At 42.9% G+C, this 23,987-nt stretch overlaps 1 protein-coding gene across 7 annotated transcripts in view; it reads left to right on the forward strand.

Annotated features, from left to right (window-relative positions):
* The window catches only part of CSTPP1 (centriolar satellite-associated tubulin polyglutamylase complex regulator 1), a 298,540-nt gene that overhangs the window by 77,779 nt on the left and 196,774 nt on the right, over positions 1 to 23,987 (forward strand). For all 7 annotated transcript variants that reach the window (XM_073604331.1, XM_073604333.1, XM_073604326.1 and 4 more), the window contains one exon: positions 10,458 to 10,560. In XM_073604331.1, the coding sequence (XP_073460432.1) occupies positions 10,458 to 10,560 (103 nt within the window). The remainder of the gene's footprint in view (positions 1 to 10,457; positions 10,561 to 23,987) is intronic.

The following is a 23,987-nucleotide window of genomic DNA, read 5'->3' on the forward strand; positions in this document are numbered from 1 at the left end:
TTTAATAGATGCTTCAACAGGGATTTACGATATCTCTTGATGGACATCAGGGTCAGGTTCAACCGCCGAGTTATCCAAAAGGGAGACATTTGTAAGTTTGTAAACAATCTGCAGGACCTGTTGCCAGTATTGGGTAAGCCGCGGGCATCCTAGAAGATGTGGAGTAGTGTGCCTGTCTGGGAACCACATCTCCAGCAAAGCGGGCTATGGCCAGGGGAAAATAGATGCTAGCACAGCCGGAGTCCTGTACCAGCGTGTCAAGCTTTTAAATGTGATCACCTGGTATTTGCTACACAGGGAAGACTTGTGAGCAAAGAAGAGTATACTGTTCTTTTGGTCTTCCGATAATGAAGTATGAAGATCTCTTTCCCGCTTACTCAAATGCGTTGGGTCATTTTGAGAAGTGGCTGCAAGTAAAATTCTATAGGAGCAGGATAGAGATTTCCATAAGGGCTCGTCTCCCAGACAGAGGTCTTCAAATGAGATAGGTTGTCTGAGAAAAGGAGCATGGTTTGGGAGGGCCTGAAGAAAGTGGGCCAGTTGTAAAAACTTCCACTTTTCTAATGCTGATGAATTAAGGGCTGGATATAAGACTGATGGATTGACCCACTCGGAAGGGCCCTCCCTCTTATTCTAAGACACAGGCTGGAGAAATCTGCTCACACCATGTTATTTCCAAAAAATAATAAATATTCGATTTTCAATATATATTTGTACGACAATTTTAAACAGTTTAATGATATTAAAGTGGAAGTAAACCCCCATATCGTTTTCAGCCAAGGAAGCTGCCATCTTGGCCTCTGTTTAATCTACAATTGCCATGATGCTTCACAGTTTGGTTAAGAGCACAACCAATGGGAGTGTTACATTTCCGGCACGTGCCGGAAAGGTAAATGTTTTATGGATGAGTTTACTTCCGCTTTAATTATTTATTTTTACTCTCTATTCCAAAGGCTGTTTTTTTTTAAATTTTGAACATGTGACCAGTAGTAGAGGACTAGACGCACCTCTTGCTTATATTTCCCTGCAGACAGGCTGGGAGAGATCTGGGCCATGTGACAGATGTATATCAATTAGGAAAGAGGTGCTTAGATTATTATTTTTTTTTTTTATTAATCATCATCGCATACAGAAATAGAAGGGACAATGTGAATTAAACAGTGTGTGTTTAGTATCACGTTAACTTATATATATCATATAGTGACATTTCATTCATGTCTCCACACAGCAGTACGATCACATGTGGTGTCATCCAGTGAGCTGCGGAAAATTGCAGACATGCTGTATTCTTCTGCATTCTTCACTGCACGCCACACCGACATCATGTTGTGAATGAGGCACATAGAAAACAATTACTGTATCACCTGCATTTATCCGTTGTAGAAAAAAAGCAGGTCACCGTACATAGTATTGTACCCTAAAAAGCAAAGATGGAGTCAGGCCTCTTTTACTCGGGTGGCAGACTTTACCGCCTCTGAAAAGGATCTGTGGTGAATTGCTTTTCAGTCTGTGGTTGACACTTGAATCACAGGAAATCAGAAGGTTATGCTGCCGTCTCCTGCATTTTTTTTTTTCTATCCCAGTGAGAAAATTTAATTGAACTACTGCCACGCAACTGTCATAGCCCCATTTGACGCATAGTTGCTGTGTAGTCCTATTGACTTCAAGTGATATTAAAGATATATATATATATATATATATATATATATATATATATACACTGTGTATATATATATACCTGTTATACTTACCTGCTCTGTGTAATGGTTTTGCATAGAGAAGCCTTGATTCTCCTCTTCTTGGGTCCCCTGCTGTCCCTCCTGGCCCCTCCTTTTTTCCGAGTGCCCTCATAGCAAGCTGCTTGCTATGGGGGCACCTGTGTGTGCTTGCCCCGAGCCCCATTCTGTGTGTCCATAAGACATACAGAACAGGGCTCGGTCCTACTCTCTCCTCACTGGCTGTGAGCTGTAATAGACAGCAGCGCGAACCAGTGGCTCTCTCAGCCAATCAGGAGGCAGAGACCTAGGAGAGCAGGCACTTTCATGCACATTGCTGGATCGCGATCAGGTTTGGGTAAGTATTGGGGGGGTTGTGGGGGAAATGCATGAAGATAAAAAGCCTTCAGCCTTTTCCAACCACCTTCAGTGGGTGAGTTTGGCATGCCAAGGTTAAATGGCCACTCATCGAATTGAAACTTCGCAGCTACATGATGTTTATTTGCCCCTTTCGGCCATCATCTAAGTTGGCGGTAGGTGGTCAAGGGAATGGTAAAAATGTGAATCAGCAGTCTGTTTTTACCATCCCTCTGCTGCCAGCGTGAGCAAACCTTTAGATACTTGGGGACATATAACAGTGAATGTGACATTCACCCAAGATTATCTCCTGGTTTGCCTTCCTGGTGCATGTGTTTTAAATGAGGATTTAGCTACAATAAATATTGGGTGAATGCCACATTGACTCCTTTGCAAATATGCCCCTTGCTGGCAAGTGCTTGTTATTTTGATATAATTGTTCTATCTGTACTGTACAACCTGGGAATTATTGATAAACTGGTGTGTGTGTATGCATATGTGTGTGTGTGTGTGTGTGTATATATATATATATATATATATATATGTATATATATATGTGTGTATATATATATGTGTGTGTGTATATATATATATATATATATAATCCTTCTAAAAAACTAGGCATACTGGTATTTGAGGCAGGAGAAGCAACAGGAGTTTACAGTAACTGCATTTATCTTTCAAGACTGCGTGTTAAGTTAGTTTCCATGGAAACCGTTGCAGTGGTACACTTCCTAATTATCATTCATACAGATCATAAACATTTATAGTTCAGAATAGCAGTGTCTTCTACATTTGTATTCTGAGAAACCTAATATAGTGACGTATTTTAAAAAAATAATTTTATTTTGTATTTTTGTTAGATGTGGGTATTATTGTCCTTTGTGCAGTGCAGACTCATTTTCAGCTACAATGGATATTGTAGGGGGAATTCATCAAGACTGGAGCAGACAGAATCTGGAGCAGCTGTGCATGGCAACTGGTCAGTTTTATCTTCGGCTTAGTCAGTTAAAGCTGAACTCCATCTTTTGATATACTCTACATCAGGGATATACAATTAGCGGACCTCCAGCTGTTGCAGAACTACAAGTCCCATGAGGCATAGCATGACTCTGACAGCCACAAGCATGACACCTAGAGGCAGAGGCATGATAAGGCTTGTAGTTTTGCAACAGCTGGAGGTCCGCTAATTGCATATCTCTGCTCTACATAGTTTGTTTGAGGCCGCTGAATGTGCTGTATAAACTGTATGTAGCTGAGGCCGCATACGTTGTATTCCAGTTGCAAGCCGAGAATTACAATCTCATGCCCAGAACACAGTAGAGTCTATCACAGCGATACTCAGACATTCAGAGAAAGCAATTTATTCTATCAATGAATACAAAGCTTCCTCTGATTGATTGAGTCAGAGAAGGGGGCTGATGATGTCACAACCTCTGATACAGCCAGAGAAAGCTTTGTATTCATTGATAGATTAAATTGCTTTCTCTGAATGGCTGAGCGTCGCTGTGATGGACTCTGTGTTCCAAGTATGTAACAGGAAGTCTAAGCTTGAACCCGGTTTTGTAAAAAAATACCTATGAAAAACCTTGACCCCGTCACTTTCGGTGCGGCTACGTCACCAAACAGCTGTTTGCGCGGCTTCACTGCGCATGCGCGGCTTCACTGCGGCTATACCGCGCATGCGCAGATGCTATTTTCCAACACCGGAACACAGTGCGGTATGCTGTATGTGGCCTCGGCTGCATACAGTTTATACCGCACATCCAGCGACCTCACAAGTTAGTGAGGGACATAGTTTGGACCAAGCTGACCCAAACAAACTATGTAAGGTATGTCAAAAGATGGAGTTCAGCTTTACACTTTAAAAAATAAAGATAGAAGCTGATGCTTCTATTCTAGCTGCTCCACACACAGCTGCTCCAGATTCTGTCTGCTCCAACTTTGATAATTTCCCCTCTGTATGTTTGGGAGAAAAGCATTGCACCAAGTAATGGTCCATTTCTAGTGTTCAGGTTTTGCTTTCATTATGGAAAGGACCAAAACCACACAGAAATAGCAATAAAAAATTAATTACTGTTTGGTTTCTGTTTTTAACTACTAAAACTATTTAAAGCGGAGTTCCGCCCTCCCTAGCAGAAAATGAAAAGTCAGCAGCTACACATACTGTAGCTGCTGACTTTTACTATTAGGACACTTCCCTATCCTGGAATCCAGCAATGTCGGAACTCTAACTGATGTCTCCATCGGCTCTTGGGTGCTGCTGCCGCCGTTGCCTGTAAGGGAAGCCGGTAGTGAATCCTTTAGGCTTCACAGCTGGTTGCTGACTGCGCATGTGCGAAGCACGCTGCACTTTCTGAATTGCCCGACAGGGGGGGAAGGAGGGGGGCCAACTTCCGAGTGATCTCCCCATGGCGAAATTTCTCGAAAGTGGGGACAGGTACCTGTCAAAAATGTGGCGACGGAGAGGGGAGAGTCAGCTAACCGGAGCTTCCACTTTTGGGTTGAACTCTGTTTTAAGTTTCTGTGTGTCATTTAGCAAAAACACAGCCTGAAGCTGTACTACATTTTTAAAATCCAGCTATTTGTGTAAAAGAAGACTGAGCTGGAAACAGCAACATATACTGTACAGTCCCCAGCAACTATTTGTTTAACTGATTCTTAGCTCAGTCCAGTTTTTAATTCTTGATTTTTCCAGCCTGATGAAGGGTGACCTTCGAAATCTGTTGGAACATCCCTGTGGACTTCACCTTAAGATATTTCAGGATTTTTAAAAAAAAAATTTTTGAAGCCCATGGTTCAGTTTTAAAGTGATACTAAAGCTTTGTTTTTAAAAATTTAATTCAAGGACATCCAGACTTACACATTGTTTATATATGGAGAGTGCAAAATCCGGTGCAGCTTTGCATGGTAGTTAATCAGCTTCTAACTACAGCTTGTTCAAGGATGTGGGAACCTTGCAAAAAGACCTGAACAAATTAATGGGGTGGGTGACTGCATGGCAAATGAGGTTCAATGTAGAAAAATGTAAAATAATGCATTTGGGTGGCAAAAATATGAATGCAATCTATACACTGGGGGGGAGAACCTCTGGGGGAATCTAGGATGGAAAAGGACCTGCAATGCCAAGCTGCTGCTAACAAAGCAAACAGAATATTGGCATGCATTAAAAAGGGGATCAACTCCAGAGATAAAACGATAATTTTCCCGCTCAACAAGACTCTGGTCCGGCCGCACCTGGAGTATGCTGTCCAGTTCTGGGCACCAGTCCTCAGGAAGGATGTACTGGAAATGGAGCGAGTACAAAGAAGGGCAACAAAGCTAATAAGGGTCTGGAGGATATTAGTTATGAGGAAAGGTTGCAAGCACTGAACTTATTCTCTCTGGAGAAGAGACGCTTGAGAGGGGATATGATTTCAATATGCAAATACCGTACTGGTGACAACACAATAGGAATAAAACTTTTTTCGCAGTAGGGAGTTTAACAAGACTCGTGGCCACTCATTAAAATTAGATGAAAAGAGGTTTAACCTTAAACTACGTAGAGGGTTCTTTACTGTAAGAGCGACAGGGATGTGGAATCCTCTTCCACAGGCGGTGGTCTCAGCAGGGGGGCAACGATAGTTTCAAGAAACTGTTAGATAAGCACCTGAACGACCACAACATGCAGGGATATACAATGTAATACTGACATATAATCACACACATAGGTTGGACTTGATGGACTTGTGTCTTTTTTCAACCTCACCTACTATGTAATTAAGCTTTGACAAAAAAAACTGGAAGCTGATTGATTTTTATGCAGAACACATTTTGCACTCTCCAGTTTTAGTACATCAACCCCTAATTGTGCTTCCTTGAATGTTTTGTATTTATCCTTAGGTGGCTGTTCCCACAGTCCATGTCCCCTGCTACTGTTTGCAGGTGTCACCTTTAAGTAACCACGCCTAAAGAAGACACTCATGTATGCACTCTTCTTACCGGGGGTGTGTGTGTCCATTAATACACAGTGGCCGGTAAGCCATGTCCCTGCTCCTTCCTCCTAGCTCCTGATAGACTGTTGCAGGAGCCAACCACATATACAAGAATGTAGACATTCACATTTTTCACAAAATTTGGAGACTGCAGATCCACTTCCGTCTGCTGTGTAAGGTAATTTTGGCTATGCTCTCAAATAGTTGATCACCTACCTATCTACAGATTTCACTCAGCCCTTGGGAGAAAAGACCATTGTTCAGAACAGAGGTGGCAGTAGGTAAGAGATCTCGGGAGTTATTTAAGGCCTAGGAATTGTTGGATGCATGATTCCAGAGTCAAGCTGAAAATATGTTTTTAATCTGAAAAAAGAAAAGCAATGCAGTCACCACATCTAAGAAATAGTACATTCCAATGTGAAGTCAAAATATATAGCCAGCAACTCATCATCCAAGAAGCTAATTCATTTATTGATGCAGGTAGAGTACAAGTATGTAGCTGAAAAGTGTTAGCCGTTTTATATCTGTACTCCACCTGCATCATTAAATTCGTTTTCTTTTTGAATGACGAGTTCCGGCTATACATTTTGACTTCATGTTGGTACGTGGGTGATAGGAAGATACCATCAGCCAGCTAGCTATACAAAAGTAACTATTTGTTAGAAACTGTTTTTGGATCTATTTTTTTATTTTTTAACAGTTGATAGGATGGATTTTTCTTATCTGATCAAACAAAATTCTGCTAATGTGGTCCTCCGTTGGGAAAAATGATTTGTGTTGTATTTGTTTACCATTGTAACGCTCAAAAATTTCATTTTAAAGATCTTTAAATTGGCAAGGCATTAAAAATATAGGGCTTTAGAATGAAATTCGTAAGCTCAATGATGGCATCATCTCAGGCTACAACATGATGGTCGTGCTTTTGTCTTCAGGTTTGTCCCCATGGAAAACCTTTTAAATACTAGTCCAATGCTGTGCATGGGACCCCAGCTTTTGCCAAAGTCTAGAATAAAGCCCTACTTCAGGATGGGTCTCACCCCCATCTATCTGATCATTCAAAAGAAAAAAAGCTATTTTATTTACCTTAATTGGTCGCTTGACACTGCAGCCCCGATCCGTCGCTTCTCCCCTTTTTCTTTCTTGGAAGGGTCCTCCTTCAGGTATCCATATCAGTACTTGCATGAAAAAAAAAGTTCTGCGGATGCCTACACTTTATCACATTGGGAAACATTTCCGCAAATCAGATTTACTTTAATTAACAAGGCCTGAAGTTGCATGATATCCGTAAAATATGTTAGTGGTTTTCTTTATATAGCGCCCACAGTTTAAGCGTTTTACAACACAAGGGTAAACAGTACAATTACAATACAATTTAACACTGTAGGAATCAGAGGGTCCTACTTATAAGAGCTTACAATTTAAGAGGGAGGTTTAAGGGATACAAGAGGTAATAACTGTGGGGACTGGGCTGAAGGAGAAAATAAATGTGCAGTTGTTAGATGGGGGCCTGATAGGCTTCTCTTAAGAGATGAGTTTTCAGGGATCGTCTGAATGTGGACAGAGTCGGAGATAGTTGGATAGATTGGGGTAGAGAGTTCCAGAGAAAGTGAGAGGCTCTGGAGAAGTCCTGGAGGCGGGCGTGGGATGAGGTGACAAGTGAGCTAGAGAGCAGGAGGTCTTGGGAGACACAGGAGGTCTTGGAGGAAATCTGTTATCATGAATGCTTATAAAAACGTGGGGCTTACAAAAGGTTCTGACTGTAATTACCAGCTTCAGACGTCTGAGTAGAGGAGTTGTGTGCCTTGAGTGTCTTATATCCCATATTGAGAAGGGATAATGCAAGAGCTGGAAGGAGGAAGAACAGAAAAGCAGAGGTTTGGCTTGCCACTGGCTATCTGGTTCTATGGACACATGTAGGTGTCGTCGGGAAAACGCATGCACAGTTGGCTCTATAGGTCCCTCTTAGTGGATGTAGCCACTCAAAAACAGGATTTAGTGAATAGACAATTTTTACAGATGGAAGGCAAAGCAAGCAAAGGATTAAAAAGAAAACACAACAAAAATGCTAAGTGCTGAGATCTGTATCACTAAAGCCTGGTACACACTATGAGTTTTTTCCTGGGTTGAGTTAAAGAAAACTGTCTGCTCCGGTCAGAGCCGCTGTATTAACTATGATAAGTAAGTGCAGCGTTCTCCCCCTCTGAGCTGTTGTGTTTTGACAGGGGGGTGGCCCCAGTGCCAGAACACTCTGATCAGCACTCTCTACCATTGACTTAGAGCATTGATCAGGAGTCGGCCGGCTTCTGACGGCCAGACTGACATACACACGGGCCAAATGTCAACTGTTTTTTTTTTTTTTTTCTTTTAACCGGCCAATGTCTCCTGACATTCAGCTCGTGTGTACAAGGCTTAAGGCTTAGTTCACACCAAGCATCTCGTATAGGGCAGACCATTAATTTCAATGGTCTGCCCTATCCTCGAAGTCCCTGAGTCCTTTCCTAAAATGAGCTATGACACCATGTAGTTTGACGTGCATAAATGTGCGCATTTGCAGATGTGTGGGGGTGCCATTAACGATTAATGATGCCAGCACACGTCTGCTAAATGGCAGCACATTTCTAGGCCTGTGGGAAAAGCGTGCAATTTTGCACACATTTCCAATACGTAGTAGTGTGAACCTAGCCTAACTGATTGTTACATTTGTGGGTTTAGGACACCTAAGGACTGGTAAGCTACAATATATTACACTATTGTTTTGTCTTGGTTTAGATATCCTTTAACCAATAGAAAGTATAACCTAAGTTATGGTTAGCCAGTACATAAAAAAATCAGAAAAGAAACAAATCTATGACAGTGGCGGCCTTTCCATTAGGGGCGCCGCTCCCCTAATCCATGCGTCCGGCCCCTAATCTACATGCCAGACGCATGGATTCCAATGGGGTTTTTTTTTTTTTTTTTTTTTTTAGAAGCACATGATTCGAGCCGGAGGCTTTAAAAAGGGTGGGCTTAGGGCGCAGAGCCCACCCAGTTGTGTGACATTAACAAATTAATATTCGCTAATGTCTTCCTGTTTCTCCTTCCAGCCAATCAGGAAGTGGGTCCTGAGTCCCAATTGGCTGGGAGTCCTAAGACCCAATTGGCCGCGAGTTCTAACTCCTGATTGGCCCTGGAGGAGAAGTGACCACTGGGATTCTGGAGGAGACGCGGGGGGGGTGAGCCACCACCTGGATGGGGTAAGTGCAGGGGCTGGCGGGGGGATGGGCGATTGATCGAGTGACGGGGGGGAGGCAATCAAATAAGTACCAGGGGTGGGGGGGGGGTGTGTTAGGGTGGCTGGCTGGTCACGGGCCGCCCTCCCAAGAAAATTGAGCACCAGCCACCACTGATTACAAAGTATGTAGGTTTTTCCTATTTTTAGATTAAACGGCCCTTTTTATTAATTCCAGGCACGGTTAATAACATTAACAGCATATTCTTAAAGCCTTAAAGAATACAGGGCTCAGAAAGGAAAATATCAATATTATTTCTTCCTCTAAGTGTCTGCAGTTGAGTTACTGGCTTGGCTTGCTGTAAGGAAATTGGTAATTTATAACAGCAGAGGAAGGGTTTGGAGGTCAGGAAAATATGTAGGTCACTTAGCTCGGTAATTGATACTTGGCGTTGGTTTGCAGTGCAGGTGGTACAGGGTGCTGTGAGGCATTTAAGGCCACTGACTGGAGGGGGAGCTGGAATACTAATATAAACACATTGATGCTATAATATGACAAAAATAACAGGTACCAGAGCCTGTGTATAAAATAGGATGGTTGTAATTAATGTGGCAGTCTTCAGGTCATTGCAGTTCTAATCGGATAACCAAAGCCAAAATCGCCAAAGGAGAATCTCATGGTTTTGTTTTTCTTGCCAACTGTAAAAATGTGGCAAAGTCAAGGCCTGCAGCGGGCGCGATCATGATATGCCGCCATTGCAGGGAACTATAGTATGGTTTTTATGTGGAAAGGGTGGGCATAGTTGGCATTCTTGAAAAGTGTGCATGACAGGTCCAGGGGCTGGTATTAACAGAGGACTGAAGATTTAAACAAAGAAAGTAGTCATCAGCACAAAGGATACTTGTTACTCAACATAAGTACCATCCCTTGTACTGATTTAAGAAAAAGAATTAACTTTAGCTTTTAACTAAATGAAGGTGTAATCATAAAACAATTTGTTAAAAAAGAACTCCATGTTTTGTGCCATATGTTTGGGAGGTTTATGTTGGAAGGTACTTTTACCTCTCTTGTGTCCTTTATTTTGCTGCCAAGGTCTGGTTCTCTATGTTGTTCTCTTGCTGTCTAGAGCACTTCTGGTCTCTGAGTAGCCTAAGGCTGTTATAGGGCACAAGGTTAGTAATATTATTCTTTCTATCCTACAGCACAAAGGCACGTCCTGACGTACATGGAAGATGCCCTCACCCAACTTATAGAGCACAAAGATGACACTGAGCACAGTGACGTTGCCAGGTTTTTCTCTGACTAGTAAGTATTTCCACTGGTATTGTATAGACAGATAAAATTATTTTATTGTACAATAATTTATCATGTCATGTTGATTTTGTATTTATTTCTTCAAAATTATTGCAAGAATGCTTATAGTTTAGTACAGCGGTCTCCAAACTGTGGCCCAGGGGCTGGTCACGTCCCTTTGCTTGCTTTTTGCCAGCCCTTGGGGCATTATTCCCCCCACGGTCAGCCAAAATGGGGCATAGTTCCTGCAACTGACACCAACAATGGGGCATTATTCCTCCCACTGACACCAATGACTGGGCACTATTACTCTCCCTAATACTAATACTTTAAAGACATGCTGGTAGGTTAATTGGCTTCTGTCCAAAATTGGCCCTAGTATATGAATGGGGACCTTGGATTGAGGGTAGGGACTGATGTGAGTATGCGATGTACAGGGTTAGGGACAAGGGTCAGGGTTGTAGACACACACTCACTCAGGTTGAACTGGATGGACTGGTGTCTTTATTCAACCTTACTAACTATGTAACTATGTAACTAATGATGGAGCATGGTTTGCTCCCACTGGCCACAGTCCGTCCCCCCTAAAGTCTGAAGGACAGTAAACCGGCCCTTTGTTTAGAAGGTTTGGAGACCTCTGGTTTAGTGTACTCCTGCCTGACATACATGGCTCCTTTTTATCTTGTTCAGCTCGCAGGACCAATTGAGATGATGAAAATTAAAGCTACTTTTCATGTAACTTTATTAAAACCGGACAAAGCATATTGCTCATCCAACCTACGACTGCCCCTCACAGATTACAGTTCTGTAATTAAGCCCATGATGGGTGACATATTAGAGATGGCAGGGCTGCAGTGTAGTTTGTCCAGCTTTTAATGAAGTTGAATGTGATCTGACATCCATCGGTGTGGGCTTCTTGCTTTCTTGTTTAGTTTGTGGATCTATGTTAGGTCAGCACCCAGGGTTTTTGCGGCGATAAATTGTCATACAGGCTTGAAAGGATTACATCTCTTTAAAAACATTTCATGTACTTCTAATTATGGGTTTGCTGCCATCGTTTTGCATTTGCTGTCTCTTGTGGAATGTGGCAAGGGCAGCATAGCTAGCAGACATGCCATGATTTTGCTATGCCAATGGACATCAGCTGGTTATAGCTGCAGGCATGGCTGATAACACAGGAGGTTGCAGGCATGGCTGACAACACTGCTTGGGATTTCATTGCAGCATAGGTCATGTAGTTAGCTCACTACAGGAAGCTAGGAGCTCCTGAATCTCTGGCAGGATCAACAGTTGTTTCGTACTAGCAGCATTTTTAAAGGGCAAAACTTGTGGAAATGTGCATGTATTGCAAAGACATACACTCAATGTGTTTTATATTTTTCCCCAAGGCATATTAAATAGGTTTTAATTCCTCTGTTGGGGAGAGTTTCATTACAGAGAATGCAGAAGGTTAAACACTTTGTAGTTGGTTTCCACAATGGCCGTGGTAGGAGGCAGGACTAGGTAGTTCTGATGAGGACATCTTGTCGGAGTAACTGAGAGACATCAGAAACTAGTAGAAGATTCAGTCCCAAAGCATCAAAACAAAAATGGCAGTGTTGGTTCTGAGATGGAATAACTCTTCATGAATGTAATAAAGGTTCCCCTTGGAAACCGGGAAAGAAAACTTTAGCTAGAGTAGCCTGGCAGATGTCCACAGCAGCTTAATTACTCACTTAACATACAGGTTTATAATTGGCCGTTCTGGGCAGATCAGATCTATTATTTCTATATAATTCCACTGGAGCTTGTACTGTATTCTCCTTTCTTTCATCACCCGATTACTCTCCACCGAATGTATTGTATGAAACATGTTCCATTTCATCGTTTGGCACCTTTTGCCAACTGCAGCTACCAAGTTACTGTTGGCATCTCTATTTTGTCTCTCATCTCTGTGCTGAACATTTGAAACCAAGCTTCCGTATGCCCTGTAGGGCCCGCTCCCCCTTCTCTGGAGCCCATCTCTGTGACGGCAGGATTCCAGGTCACTTGTTTGATGTTCCCATTCATGTGCCTTCACCTTCAGGGCATTGGAAACATTTAACAATCTGCAGTTTACACGCTACACCAAAAAGAAAAAAAGGACCTTTTGTTCTGCATTTGCTCCTGAACTTGGGAGGAAGCTGAAGTGGTTGATCTTTTTAGAACTTTGGAAAGACCTCTGACATTGATGACAACTATAATGGATTCTGATTAAAAAGAAATTGACAGATTGCTTTTTATTAGTATTTATAGTTTCGGCTAACCTTGCTTTTACTACATATCCCATGCCATCAATAACAGGTGCTGTTTTTGTGATTCCTAAATCGGGTTGGATAGGTGATCTCTGTGAGCTAGTAGCTTTCCTTATTTGTTGCATGCCCCAGTTTGATGGCACAACCTGTATTGGAGGGAGAGTACTGGAGGGTAGAATAGAACATAATGAGTTTTTCTGGGGGGGTAGTATGCAGCCCATAGTCCCAAAGCTACCCGTGAACATACAAATCCATGCAGAAGCCTGAGTCTTCGTTTCTTCAGAAGGTTCCCAATCTGGAATAGATTCAGCGATCCATGTTGTCGATTCTTACATATATGTCTACATTGAGGCTCATGCCCATATTTGTCAGTGCACAATGGGTACAGCCATTCATCAAGAGCCATATACACGTAACATCACAGCCCTCAAATGGGATTCCTCTTCAACTTGCACCTTTTAATATCCCCATTGGGGTCTGTCAGCTGTTTTGGATACATTGGTGAGTGGATATTGCATGCTGTGTTGCTGCCGCAGAGATTTTTAAAGTGGTTGTGAACCTCAGACATGATAAATGAACAAAGCATATCACTCTGTAGTGTGTACTTGTTTCAATTAAGAGCACTTATGCCATGTACACACGATCAGTTTTCTCGTTGGAAAAAGATATGACGGCTTTTCTGATGGGATTCCGTTTAAGTTTGCCTTGCATACACACGGTCATGCAAAAGCTTGCTGAAATTACGACCGTCAAGAACGTGGTGATGTACAACACTACGACGAGCCGAGAAAATGACATTCAATGCTTCTGAGCATGCGATGAATTGTTTCCGAGCATGCGTAGGGATTTTGCATGTCGGAATTGCCACAATCGCATTTTCGGATAGGAACTTTTCCCGACTGAAAAATTGAGAGCATGCTTTCAATCTTCTGCTGGCTGGAATTCTGCCAGCAAAAGACTGATGGAGCATACACACGGTCGCATTTTCCGATAAAAAAATCTCATCGGTCTTTTGCGGGACGAAATTCCGACCGTGTGTACGCGGCATAAGTGTCATTTCTATCTACTGTTTCATTCCTTTGCTGTCAGCATGAATGACTTCTGACAAATCTTCCTGACACCAAGAGAAAAAAGGTGACACGGGAGGGATCTCCAGCTGATTGACAGCATCAGCTCTGTTCCTGTGTACTGTGTGGAGGAGGGTGTGTCTCTTCAATCCGCTGTGAGCTCTACTCACCGAGCTCTGCAAAATATAACTCCAGCTGTCCGCACCGTTTTTCTGACAGCTCAGACAAGGTTTATAAATTGTGGACTTTGAATGGATGTAGAGAAGGGAGGACTGCAGATAAACAGGTACAACTTATATAGGAGGATTTGTTTAATCTTTGTATCACCTGAGGGCAGTCACTTCATCAGGTAGGGGTATGGTAAGGGTGTACACCCAATTTATCTAGAACAGGAATGCAAAAAATCATTCAACTGGGGCACTTTTTCCTGTGACATTTTGGAGAGCTTTCCATTCACTTTCTGTTGTGTATATAGGACAGCAAAGGTAATCCCCCCCCCCCCCAAAGAAAAAAAACTGACAAGGGTTTGAACACTTACTCTATTGCCAGTAACAGTAATGCCCCGTACACACGGTTGGATTTTCCGATGGAAAATGTGTGATAGGACTTTGTTGTCGGAAATTCCGACCGTGTGTGGGCTCCATCCAGTGGCGTAGCGTGGGGGGTGCCGTGGCCCCGGGCGCGACATTTAGGGGGGTGCCAGTATGTGTCACTGGCTGCCTCCTCCTAATTTCAAATTCCTGTGTCCCCCGCACTCCAGCCACCATGTTGTGTCCGGCGCCCTGTGGGGGTCATGTGAGGTGTAGGGCTGGCCTGTCCTCGATCGCTCCTGAAGTCCCACCTCCGCACATGACCCCCCATACGCCCAATCACAGGGCGCTGGACACTGAACATGGCAGCAGGCAGAGCGCAGGGGAGAGAAGAATGTGAGCTGCCGCTGTCTTCTCCTCCTCATCCAGATTGATGCAGCCAGGATAAGAAGGTGAGTGAGACTCCCTCGTGAGAGTCTTATTACTGGCCGGGGGAGGGGGGGCGAGAGAGAGAGACTGTAGGCAGGACAGTATAGTGTAGTATAGTGGTCAGTATAGTGTAGTATAGTGGTCAGTATAGTGGTCAGGGTAGTATAGTATAGTGGTTAGTATAGTGGTCATTATAGTGTAGTTTAGTATGGAGGTCAGTGTAGTGTAGTGGTCAGTATGGGGGGCAGTGTAGCGGACAGTATAGTGTAGTGTAGTAAAGTGAACAGTGTAGTATGGTGGTCAGTATAGTGTCGTGTAGTATAGTAGTCAGTGTAGTATAGTGGACAGTATAGTGGTTAGTATAGTGGTCAGTATAGTGTAGTTTAGTATGGAGGTTAGTGTAGTGGACAGTATAGTATAGTGGACAGTGTAGTGTAGTATAGTGGACAGTGTAGTATGGTGGTCAGTATAGTGTACTATGGTGGCCAGTATAGTGTAGTATAGTGGTCAGTGTAGTATAGTGGTCAGTGTATTATAGTGGACAGTGTAATGTAGTATAGTGGACAGTGTAGTATGGTGGTCAGTATAATGTAGTATGGTGGACAGTGTAGTGTAGTGGACAATGTAGTATAGTGGTCAGTGTAGTGTAGTGTAGTGGACAGTATAGTGTAGTGGACAGTGTAGTGTGGTATAGTGTAGTATAGTGGACAGTGTAGTATAGTGGTCAGTGTAGTGTAGTGTAGTGGACAGTATAGTGTAGTGGACAGTGTAGTGTAGTATAGTGGACAGTGTAGTATAGTGGACAGTGTAGTATAGTGGTCAGTGTAGTGTAGTATAGTGGACAGTGTAGTGTAGTGGACAGTGTAGTGTAGTATAGTGGTCAGTGTAGTATAGTGGTCAGTGTAGTGTAGTGTAGTGGTCAGTGTAGTGTAGTATAGTGGTCAGTGTAGTGGATAGTGTAGTGTAGTGGATAGTGTAGTGTAGTGGACAGTGTAGTGTAGTGGACAGTGTAGTGTAGTGGACAGTGTAGTGTAGTAGAATGGTCAGTGTAGTATAGTGGTCAGTGTAGTGTAGTGGTCAGTGTAGTGTAGTATAGTGGTCAGTGTAGTGTAGTATAGTGGATAGTGTAGTATAGTGGTCAGTGTATTGTAGTGTAGTGGTCAGTATAGTGGACAGTATAGTATAGTGTTCAGTGTAGTATAGTGGTCAGTATAGTGTAGTATAGTGGTCAGTGTAGTGTAGTATAGTGGACAGTGTAGTATAGTGGTCAGTGTAGTGTAGTATAGTGGACAGTGTAGTATAGTGGACAGTGTAGTATAGTGGTCAGTGTAGTGTAGTATAGTGGACAGTGTAGTATAGTGGACAGTGTAGTGTAGTATAGTGGACAGTGTAGTATAGTGGTCAGTGTAGTATAGTGGATAGTGTAGTATAGTGGTCAGTATAGTATAGTGGTCAGTGTAGTATAGTGGTCAGTGTAGTATAGTGGTCAGTGTAGTGTTGTATAGTGGACAGTGTAGTATAGTGGTCAGTGTAGTGTAGTATAGTGGTCAGTGTAGTATGCTGGTCAGTATAGTTTAGTATAGTGGTCAGTGTAGTATGGTGGTCAGTATAGTGTAGTATAGTGGACAGTGTAGTGTAGTATAGTGGACAGTGTAGTATGGTGGTCAGTATAGTGTAGTATAGTGGTCAGTGTAGTGTAGTATAGTGGACAGTGTAGTATGGTGGTCAGTATAGTGGTCAGTGTAGTGTAGTATAGTGTAGTATAGTGGACAGTGTAGTGTAGTATAGTGGACAGTGTAGTATGGTGGTCAGTATAGTGGTCAGTGTAGTATAGTGGACAGTGTAGTGTAGTATAGTGGACAGTGTAGTATAGTGGTCAGTGTAATATAGTGGACAGTATAGTATAGTGGTCAGTGTAGTGGACAGTGTAGTGTGTAGTGGTCAGTATAGGAATCAGGTAGGTCAGTACTGTTGTATTTGAAGGGACTCAGGGATAGCTAAAAGTCCACAGGTTAGGGGGGCGCAAATTACTTGCCTTGCCTCGGGTGCTGACCACCTACGCTACACCACTGGCTCCATCACACATTTTCCATCGGATTTTCCGACACACAAAGTTTGAGAGCTTGCTATAAAATTTTCCGACAACAAAATGTCGGAATTTCCGATCGTGTGTACACAAATCCGACGCACAAAGTGCCACGCATGCTCAGAATAAATAAAGAGATGAAAGCTATTGGCCACTGCCCCGTTTATAGTCCCGACGTACGTGTTTTACGTCACCGCGTTTAGAACGATCGGATTTTCCGACAACTTTGTGTGACCGTGTGTATGCAAGACGAGTTTGAGCCAACATCAGTCGGAAAAAAATCCTAGGATTTTGTTGTCGGAATGTCCGATCAATGTCCGACCCTGTGTACGGGGCATAACAGTCTGTAACACTGAGAATATAGCATCATACAGAATTATTAATATTGTACATCACCTCATTTCCAAGTAGTACCCTCCTTCATTGTGTCCTGCAATGTACTTCCTCCGCTTTCTTCCCCAATTCTCATTACTGCTTAGATGGATGCATTCAGGAAGCTGACAAAGAACAGGTTCTGTTTTCACGCTTGGTTTACGTTGTAGCCAGTTGATAATTATGAGGTTAATTAGATTGACACTGCTTTCTCAATGTGACAATTTCCTTTAACCATCCATTACCACGTGGACAGTTGACACCACATATCAACCATTAGAGAGACTGCGATTGAGGATGCACGCTTAAAAAAGAGCTCCTAAAATCAAAACATTCCAAGCTTCTAATGGCAGAGCTTTTTAGTTTTCTAAAATAAAAACCATTATCTTGTCTTTTTCTTCTAAAGCTGGGATGGTTGTAGGTCTCTTTAACCAGACATGTAGAATGTTGATGCCTGGCCTTCTCTAAAGTGTTAGTAACCCCCCCCCCCCCCCCCCCCCAAAAAAAAAAACAAAACATAAAAATGTGTCCCCTGCAGCGTTTTGCCATATTGTGCTAATATGCACCTCATACTAGCACATTATGCCAGACTTACCTGCACACAGAGCCCTCCAGCTCTGTCACGGCTCCCCGGCGCTTCCATTCTCACCTAATCTTCTTTTCTTGGTTTGCGGGCTCTGGCTGTATGAATGGCTGGGAACACGATGACGTCACTCCCACGCATGTGCGCGGGACCCCCGGCACAGAGCTCTGAGGGTACAGCACAGGTATGCCATCCCTTGCATGCTTGCTACAGTGACGTCCCTGGCTACATCCCGTGTACATATCTCCTTAGCTGTGCAAATTAAAGAGATATTCAATGTACCTACAGGTAAGCCCTATTATTGGCTTACCTGTAAGTACAAGTTAAAGCGGAGTTCCACTCAGTTTTGTGTTGACAAAAAGTGTAGCTGCTGACTTTTAATAAACACAAACTCACCTGTCCCACGGTCCATCGATGCAGCCGCCCGAGCCCTCACTTCTCTCCTTCGGTTCTCTCCGGCGCTGGCATCACAAGTGTGGGCACCCGGCTGTGACAGCTTGTGGCTTCACAGCTAGGTGCGCACTGCGCATGCGTGAGTTTCGCTGCGCCTTTTCAATAGCCGGGCAATCTTCTGAGACCTGTGACGTGTCCCAGAAGATTGCAGGGAGGGAGGGGGAGAGGAGAACTTCTGCTCGAGGCACCTGTCAAAACTAAGTCAAATGTGGCATGTCAGGGGGTTAGGATTCCTTAAAGCGGAAGTTCAACTTTGGGTGAACTCCGCTTTAAAAAGTGTTTTTTTTTCTTCCACTTTAAAGGAATCCTAAGCTGGGAAAAGCATATGGACTACCATTGCTCTTCATCTCAAAAATGTTAGTTTCTAATGCTAGCAGATGGCTGCTAAACAGATTTTATAGCTTCTACTCTTTGTTTCTAGATCAGATGTTTTTACCTTCTTGGCTGCAAGTTTGTTCTGGGTCACTGACTCAGAATTGTGTGAACACCTGGATCTGTAGTAATTTGGACCCATTCTCTCAAAAGAGAATTTTACGAGAATTTAAATTAAAGTGCCACACCAGTGCTAAGAGGTCCAGATACAACTTTATTCCATTAAAAGGGGTACAGTCCCAAAAAGTAGCAAACATGTTTCAGCGGTCCAAGCATCCCCTTCATCATGCTGCATTCCCATACACTGAGTGCAAGTTTTAATCCTTCTTTACTTTTTCTATTACTTCCTAACTAAACCATCCTCCGACCTGAAAATTTGCCCGGGGCGCCATAAACAGGGTTGTTCTCTTGGCAGAACTTTTCGTTTGTGGAAATCGAGAGTAAAGAAGGAAGTGATGGACAGAACTGGCAGACATTGTGGTGTAGCTTATTTCATATGGAAACAAGAAAGTTGATGACCCCGGTATTATCGATCTGGACATTCAAAACCCACTTCACATCATACAAGGGACACTAATCTTTCACATTAAACGAGGAACACTGATCTTTCACATTGTGTCAGGGACAGTAGCAGCACAGAACTTTATTTTTATGCTGGCCCTCATATGACCTCAACTTTTATCCCAGCCATTCAGTATCTTTGTGTCTCCAGTGTCAGGGATAGCCTGCACGTGGTGCATCCACATATTAGGTTTAAAACCTTGCCATCTTCTAACCTTCATTACAAGCAGAGGCCAAGTGTTCGCTATCTTACAGAAAGATTTGCTTGTGAACGGCCTGCAGTAGAACAGAGGTGCACAGATTTGTCTCTATTGGTCTGTGTGCACATTTCACCCCTAGACAGAGTCCACAGAGATAGACTTTCCTTTAAAACATTTCCTGTGGCGGTACAGGTGACACAATAGCGGAAAGCTGATCTGCTGCATTCTGACCGTATCAGGTTTCCCTGACTTGAAGAAGGTGAAGTTCATTCTTAGAGCATACTTGCAGAACGACTTATTTGACTGTGGCTATTATTATACTATAAAAAAAAAAATATAGAAATATATATATATATATATATATATATATATATATATATATATATAATATTTATATCTGGTAAATTAGTCACACACAATCTGCTCGAAAGTCCATCATCTTTGTTAAGAAAGCACATGGGAAATTAGTCACACATGTTTAAATGTAAGTGAACCGAAAATACAAATTTCATCAATGACGAAATAGTTTTCAAGCACTCACAGATACGACTAATGCCGCATACACACGACCGTACTTTCCGGCAGAAAAGGTCCGACGGAATCGTTCCATTGGACATTCAGATCGTGTGTGGGCTTTATCGGACCTTTTCTTTAGAAAATTTTGATGGACCTAGAAAAAGAACATGTTTCAAATCTTTCCGACAGACTCAATTCCTATCAAGAAAACCGTTCGTCTGTATGCTAGTCCGACTGACCCAAAACGACGCAGCTATTGGCTACTGGCTATTGAACTTCCTCTTTCTAGTCTTGTCATACGTCATCGCGTTCTAAACCATCGGACTTTGGTGTGATCGTGTGTAGGCAAGTCCGTTTCAGCGGAACTCCGTCAGAAAGACCGTCAGAGTCTACTCTGACGGAAAGTCCGCTCGTGTGTACGCGGCAATACTCTTAACTCTTAGCTGAACGTCCAGACTAGCTGCAGTACACATGGGCTGAATGTTCAATAGAAACCGGCCGATGCCAAGTGGGTCTGTGCTTGGAGGTACTTTTCTATGACACAGCCAGGTTTCCATTCATTTTGAACAGAACAATAGGAATATTCTTGTAGGAAAACAAGATTTTGATACAGTGCTTATCATCTTGGTCATGGAAGCTTGCCTTAGCCTTGTACTCCCAAATTGAACTGATACTACATTTTAGTGTCTGTTTTTTGAATATCGAATGGCAATAGCAAAATTGTTTATCCCTGTGCATTAGACCTCCTTTTGGCTCATTTGTGTGAGGGTCCCCCCTCTTTTGGGTTGATCTGCCTGCCCGTCTGATGTTGGACAGACACCTGCTGCATATAGTGCTTTGGTGGAAGTGTGTTTATGCCCTCATTGAGTACCCCAGAATCAGTATCTATTAAGTCATCTCTACTTGCCCATCTGCCCTCCATCAAAAACCCCTGAAGAAGCCGACAAGGCAAAATGCGTTGGGTTGTGGTTGTCTCCTTGGTTTCAATTTCCCCCGACTGATATAATTCTTGATATATATGTCATATCTGATCAGTTACTAGAGGGTATGCACCTTTTGGAGACAAGGGGGAGTGCATGGGGTTTAGTAGTATGATGCTGGCACATTATGTTTTAATGTAGGGTCTTATATTTTTGAGACACATTTTTTTTTTCTTTTAAATTTTTTATTTATCACTGGAAACAGGTCCACAGGAACCGATACAGCATTCATTAACATCGTAACAGTGTAGTATTAACATTTACACAGATATCATAAAGAAAGCCTTCTTTTGTATATTCCAAAAACCACTTGTTTTGCAACGCTAAATGTGGTTGACGTATTTCAGAGATTCAGAATATGTGATGTCTCCTAGAGTGAGGTGTATTATAAGTGCTGTCTATGTCTCTCGGCCTGTATCATTATCGTAATATAGTCATCTAGTGAGGATAAATATGAAGGGTCCTTAAGATGTCCCGTTGTGTAACCTGCATCCTTCCATTTAATCATTTTCTTGCAGAACAGAAGAGAAAAGATAGCCCGTTTTTTAAAATTATGGGTTAGAAATCAGGGGGGGAAGAATAGAAGGAAAATTGAAAAGAAATAGTGCCCCATACACCGCTGCACACACTCTGATGCCTCTCTGTCAGGCAGCGGGGCTATTACGCCCCGATGCCCTGTATAACACGGATAAGACTGCTCAATAGCGCTGTGGAATTACACGGCGCCCCTTTCTCCTCTAGGAACTGACATCGGGGCCATGTGACCCCGACGTCATACGCACGTTACCCCGGCAACCAGACGCACCTCTCTCCCCGCCTCACCCCGCGCCCATATTACATGGGCTACGTGTAAGCAATAGGCTTCACGTCACGGGGAGGAGACAATGAAGGAGGAGGTTAAGCGCCTGCTACCTAGACAACAGGGAAGCTTGTGGACGCTTCCCTTCAATACATCATACAAAGGTGCCTTCTTTTAAACAGTGACGGCGGCCAATTGAAGCCGCACCCCCTCCACTGTACCACCAATGAATGAGAGATTCTACTCAAAATAGGGCTACGCCCATCACTTCGCCACGCCCACACCCCATATATTAGGACGCCAGGGATGGCCACAGGCAGCATTCCACAACTGGCTTTGCTACAGAGAGGTACTCCAGGATCGGAGCTCCCTGCCACTTGGAACATTACACCTGACACAATCAATTTAAGGTATTGGATCCTTTTTTTTTTTACTCTATGATGGCTCTGGGGAACTTTATCTCTCCCACGAATCACCATTATTTCCATTTTTTGACCCTTTTTTGATGTTCAATTTTTTTAGTATCTCTCCAATACTATTCATGTTTTTCAGTTGTTCAATTATCACGACTGCCAAATATTGGTCCCTTCACAGTACACCAGGCCATCCCGTAGAGGATATTTGAGCAGCATTGACAATTGTGTGTTAGGACCCCTGCCAGCACTGGGAAAGCGATTTTTCACAGCTAAATGCAAATGTAAGTCGCATATACTACTTCTCTGTTGCAATGCGATTTCTGTAGATATAGGCGACATATAAATATTTATGTATATATCAGTAATCATGCTGTTACTTGAAATTTTAGAATGTGATGCAGTCCCTCCTTGAGGAAGACTTTATCCTTACAATAAAAGGTGAAACGCGTTAGAAATCTGCTATCAGGACGCCATTATACCTATCGGGGGTGGTACTTGTAACTAGCAGTAGGATGCATCATATGTTTCCATATATCTGATGTTTTTACAATTATTCAACACTTCTTAATTATAGATCAATGTGTATGTTTATGTATATCCTATTCGTTTTTGTATCAATAAAACTTCTTTTTAACTATAATTCAACACTGCTAAAACATTGCATTGCCCTAAAAATCCCATTTCGAGGTATATATTGAGTTCTAAAAATTACAAGGGATGATGGCAATGACACAGCCAACCCTCTGAGTCATACATTTGTGTAAAGAAAAAAAAAGGGGGGGGAGAGGGGGGAGAAAGTTCTCGCGAACAAGGAGTCCTCAGTTTGTCCATCCGAGACCACTCGCCAGTCTGTCAATTGACAATTTAATAGGGGAGAATCCTAAGATTGATTCCAGCCCAGTTTAAGTACCTGGGTCCCCTCTTTGGAGGGCTTGTCCCTCCTCTGAGTATTGAAACACGTTCCATAACTGCCATGTCTTGGAGTATGTCTCACTTCTGTTCTGACTCGTGAGAATCAAATCTTCCAGTTTGTTAATTTCGTCTATTTTCCTAAGCCAATCGGCAGTGGAAGGTGGGTTACGGGATTTCCAGTTAAAGGGGATACAAACTTTAGCTGCATCAAGTAGGTGGCGTACAATTGACTTTTTTATATATATGGGCGGGTGTATCTGTAGCGTGTAGGAGGAAGTATGCCGGTTCATCAGGGACCGTGCGGTCAGTGAACTATATCCTGCGAACCTCCTCCCAAAAAGACCTTATCCGGGGGCAGGACCAGAAAATATGTATTAACGTGCCTGTGTCTTGTTGGCATCTCCAGCATAATTTCGAATTCCCAGGAAAAAATTTGTGTAGTAGTGCTGGTGTTCTGTACCAACGCGTAAAGATCTTGTAATTAGTTTCTTGGAACTTGGTACATATGGATGATTTGTGTATGAATTGGAGGATGTGTGATCGTTTTTGTGCAGTGAAGTGGCAATTCAGGTCTTTTTCCCATTTGACAAAGCTGGGGTGTTGGTAGTCCCCTGATAGTGCAATGAGCATGTTATAAGTCAGAGATAGCGTGTGCGATAGCACTCCGCTTTCCGTACAAATTTCTTCAAAGGCAATGAGAGGTGGGTCATTAACCGTTGGGGGGGTCAAACTGATAAGAAAGTGTGAAAGTTGGCTGGCCCTCAGGAAATCCAAACGGTATAGGCCATTCGGGTCCGAGAGCTCGACCAGCGTCACCCATCCTTCCCTGGTACTGAAATGGGAAGCTTGATATCTCCTCGCGTCTCTCAGCATGCGGAATGTAGGATCTG

Source organism: Aquarana catesbeiana, linkage group LG11 (genome assembly GCF_042186555.1).
Source record: "Aquarana catesbeiana isolate 2022-GZ linkage group LG11, ASM4218655v1, whole genome shotgun sequence".
Classification (NCBI taxonomy): domain Eukaryota; kingdom Metazoa; phylum Chordata; class Amphibia; order Anura; family Ranidae; genus Aquarana; species Aquarana catesbeiana.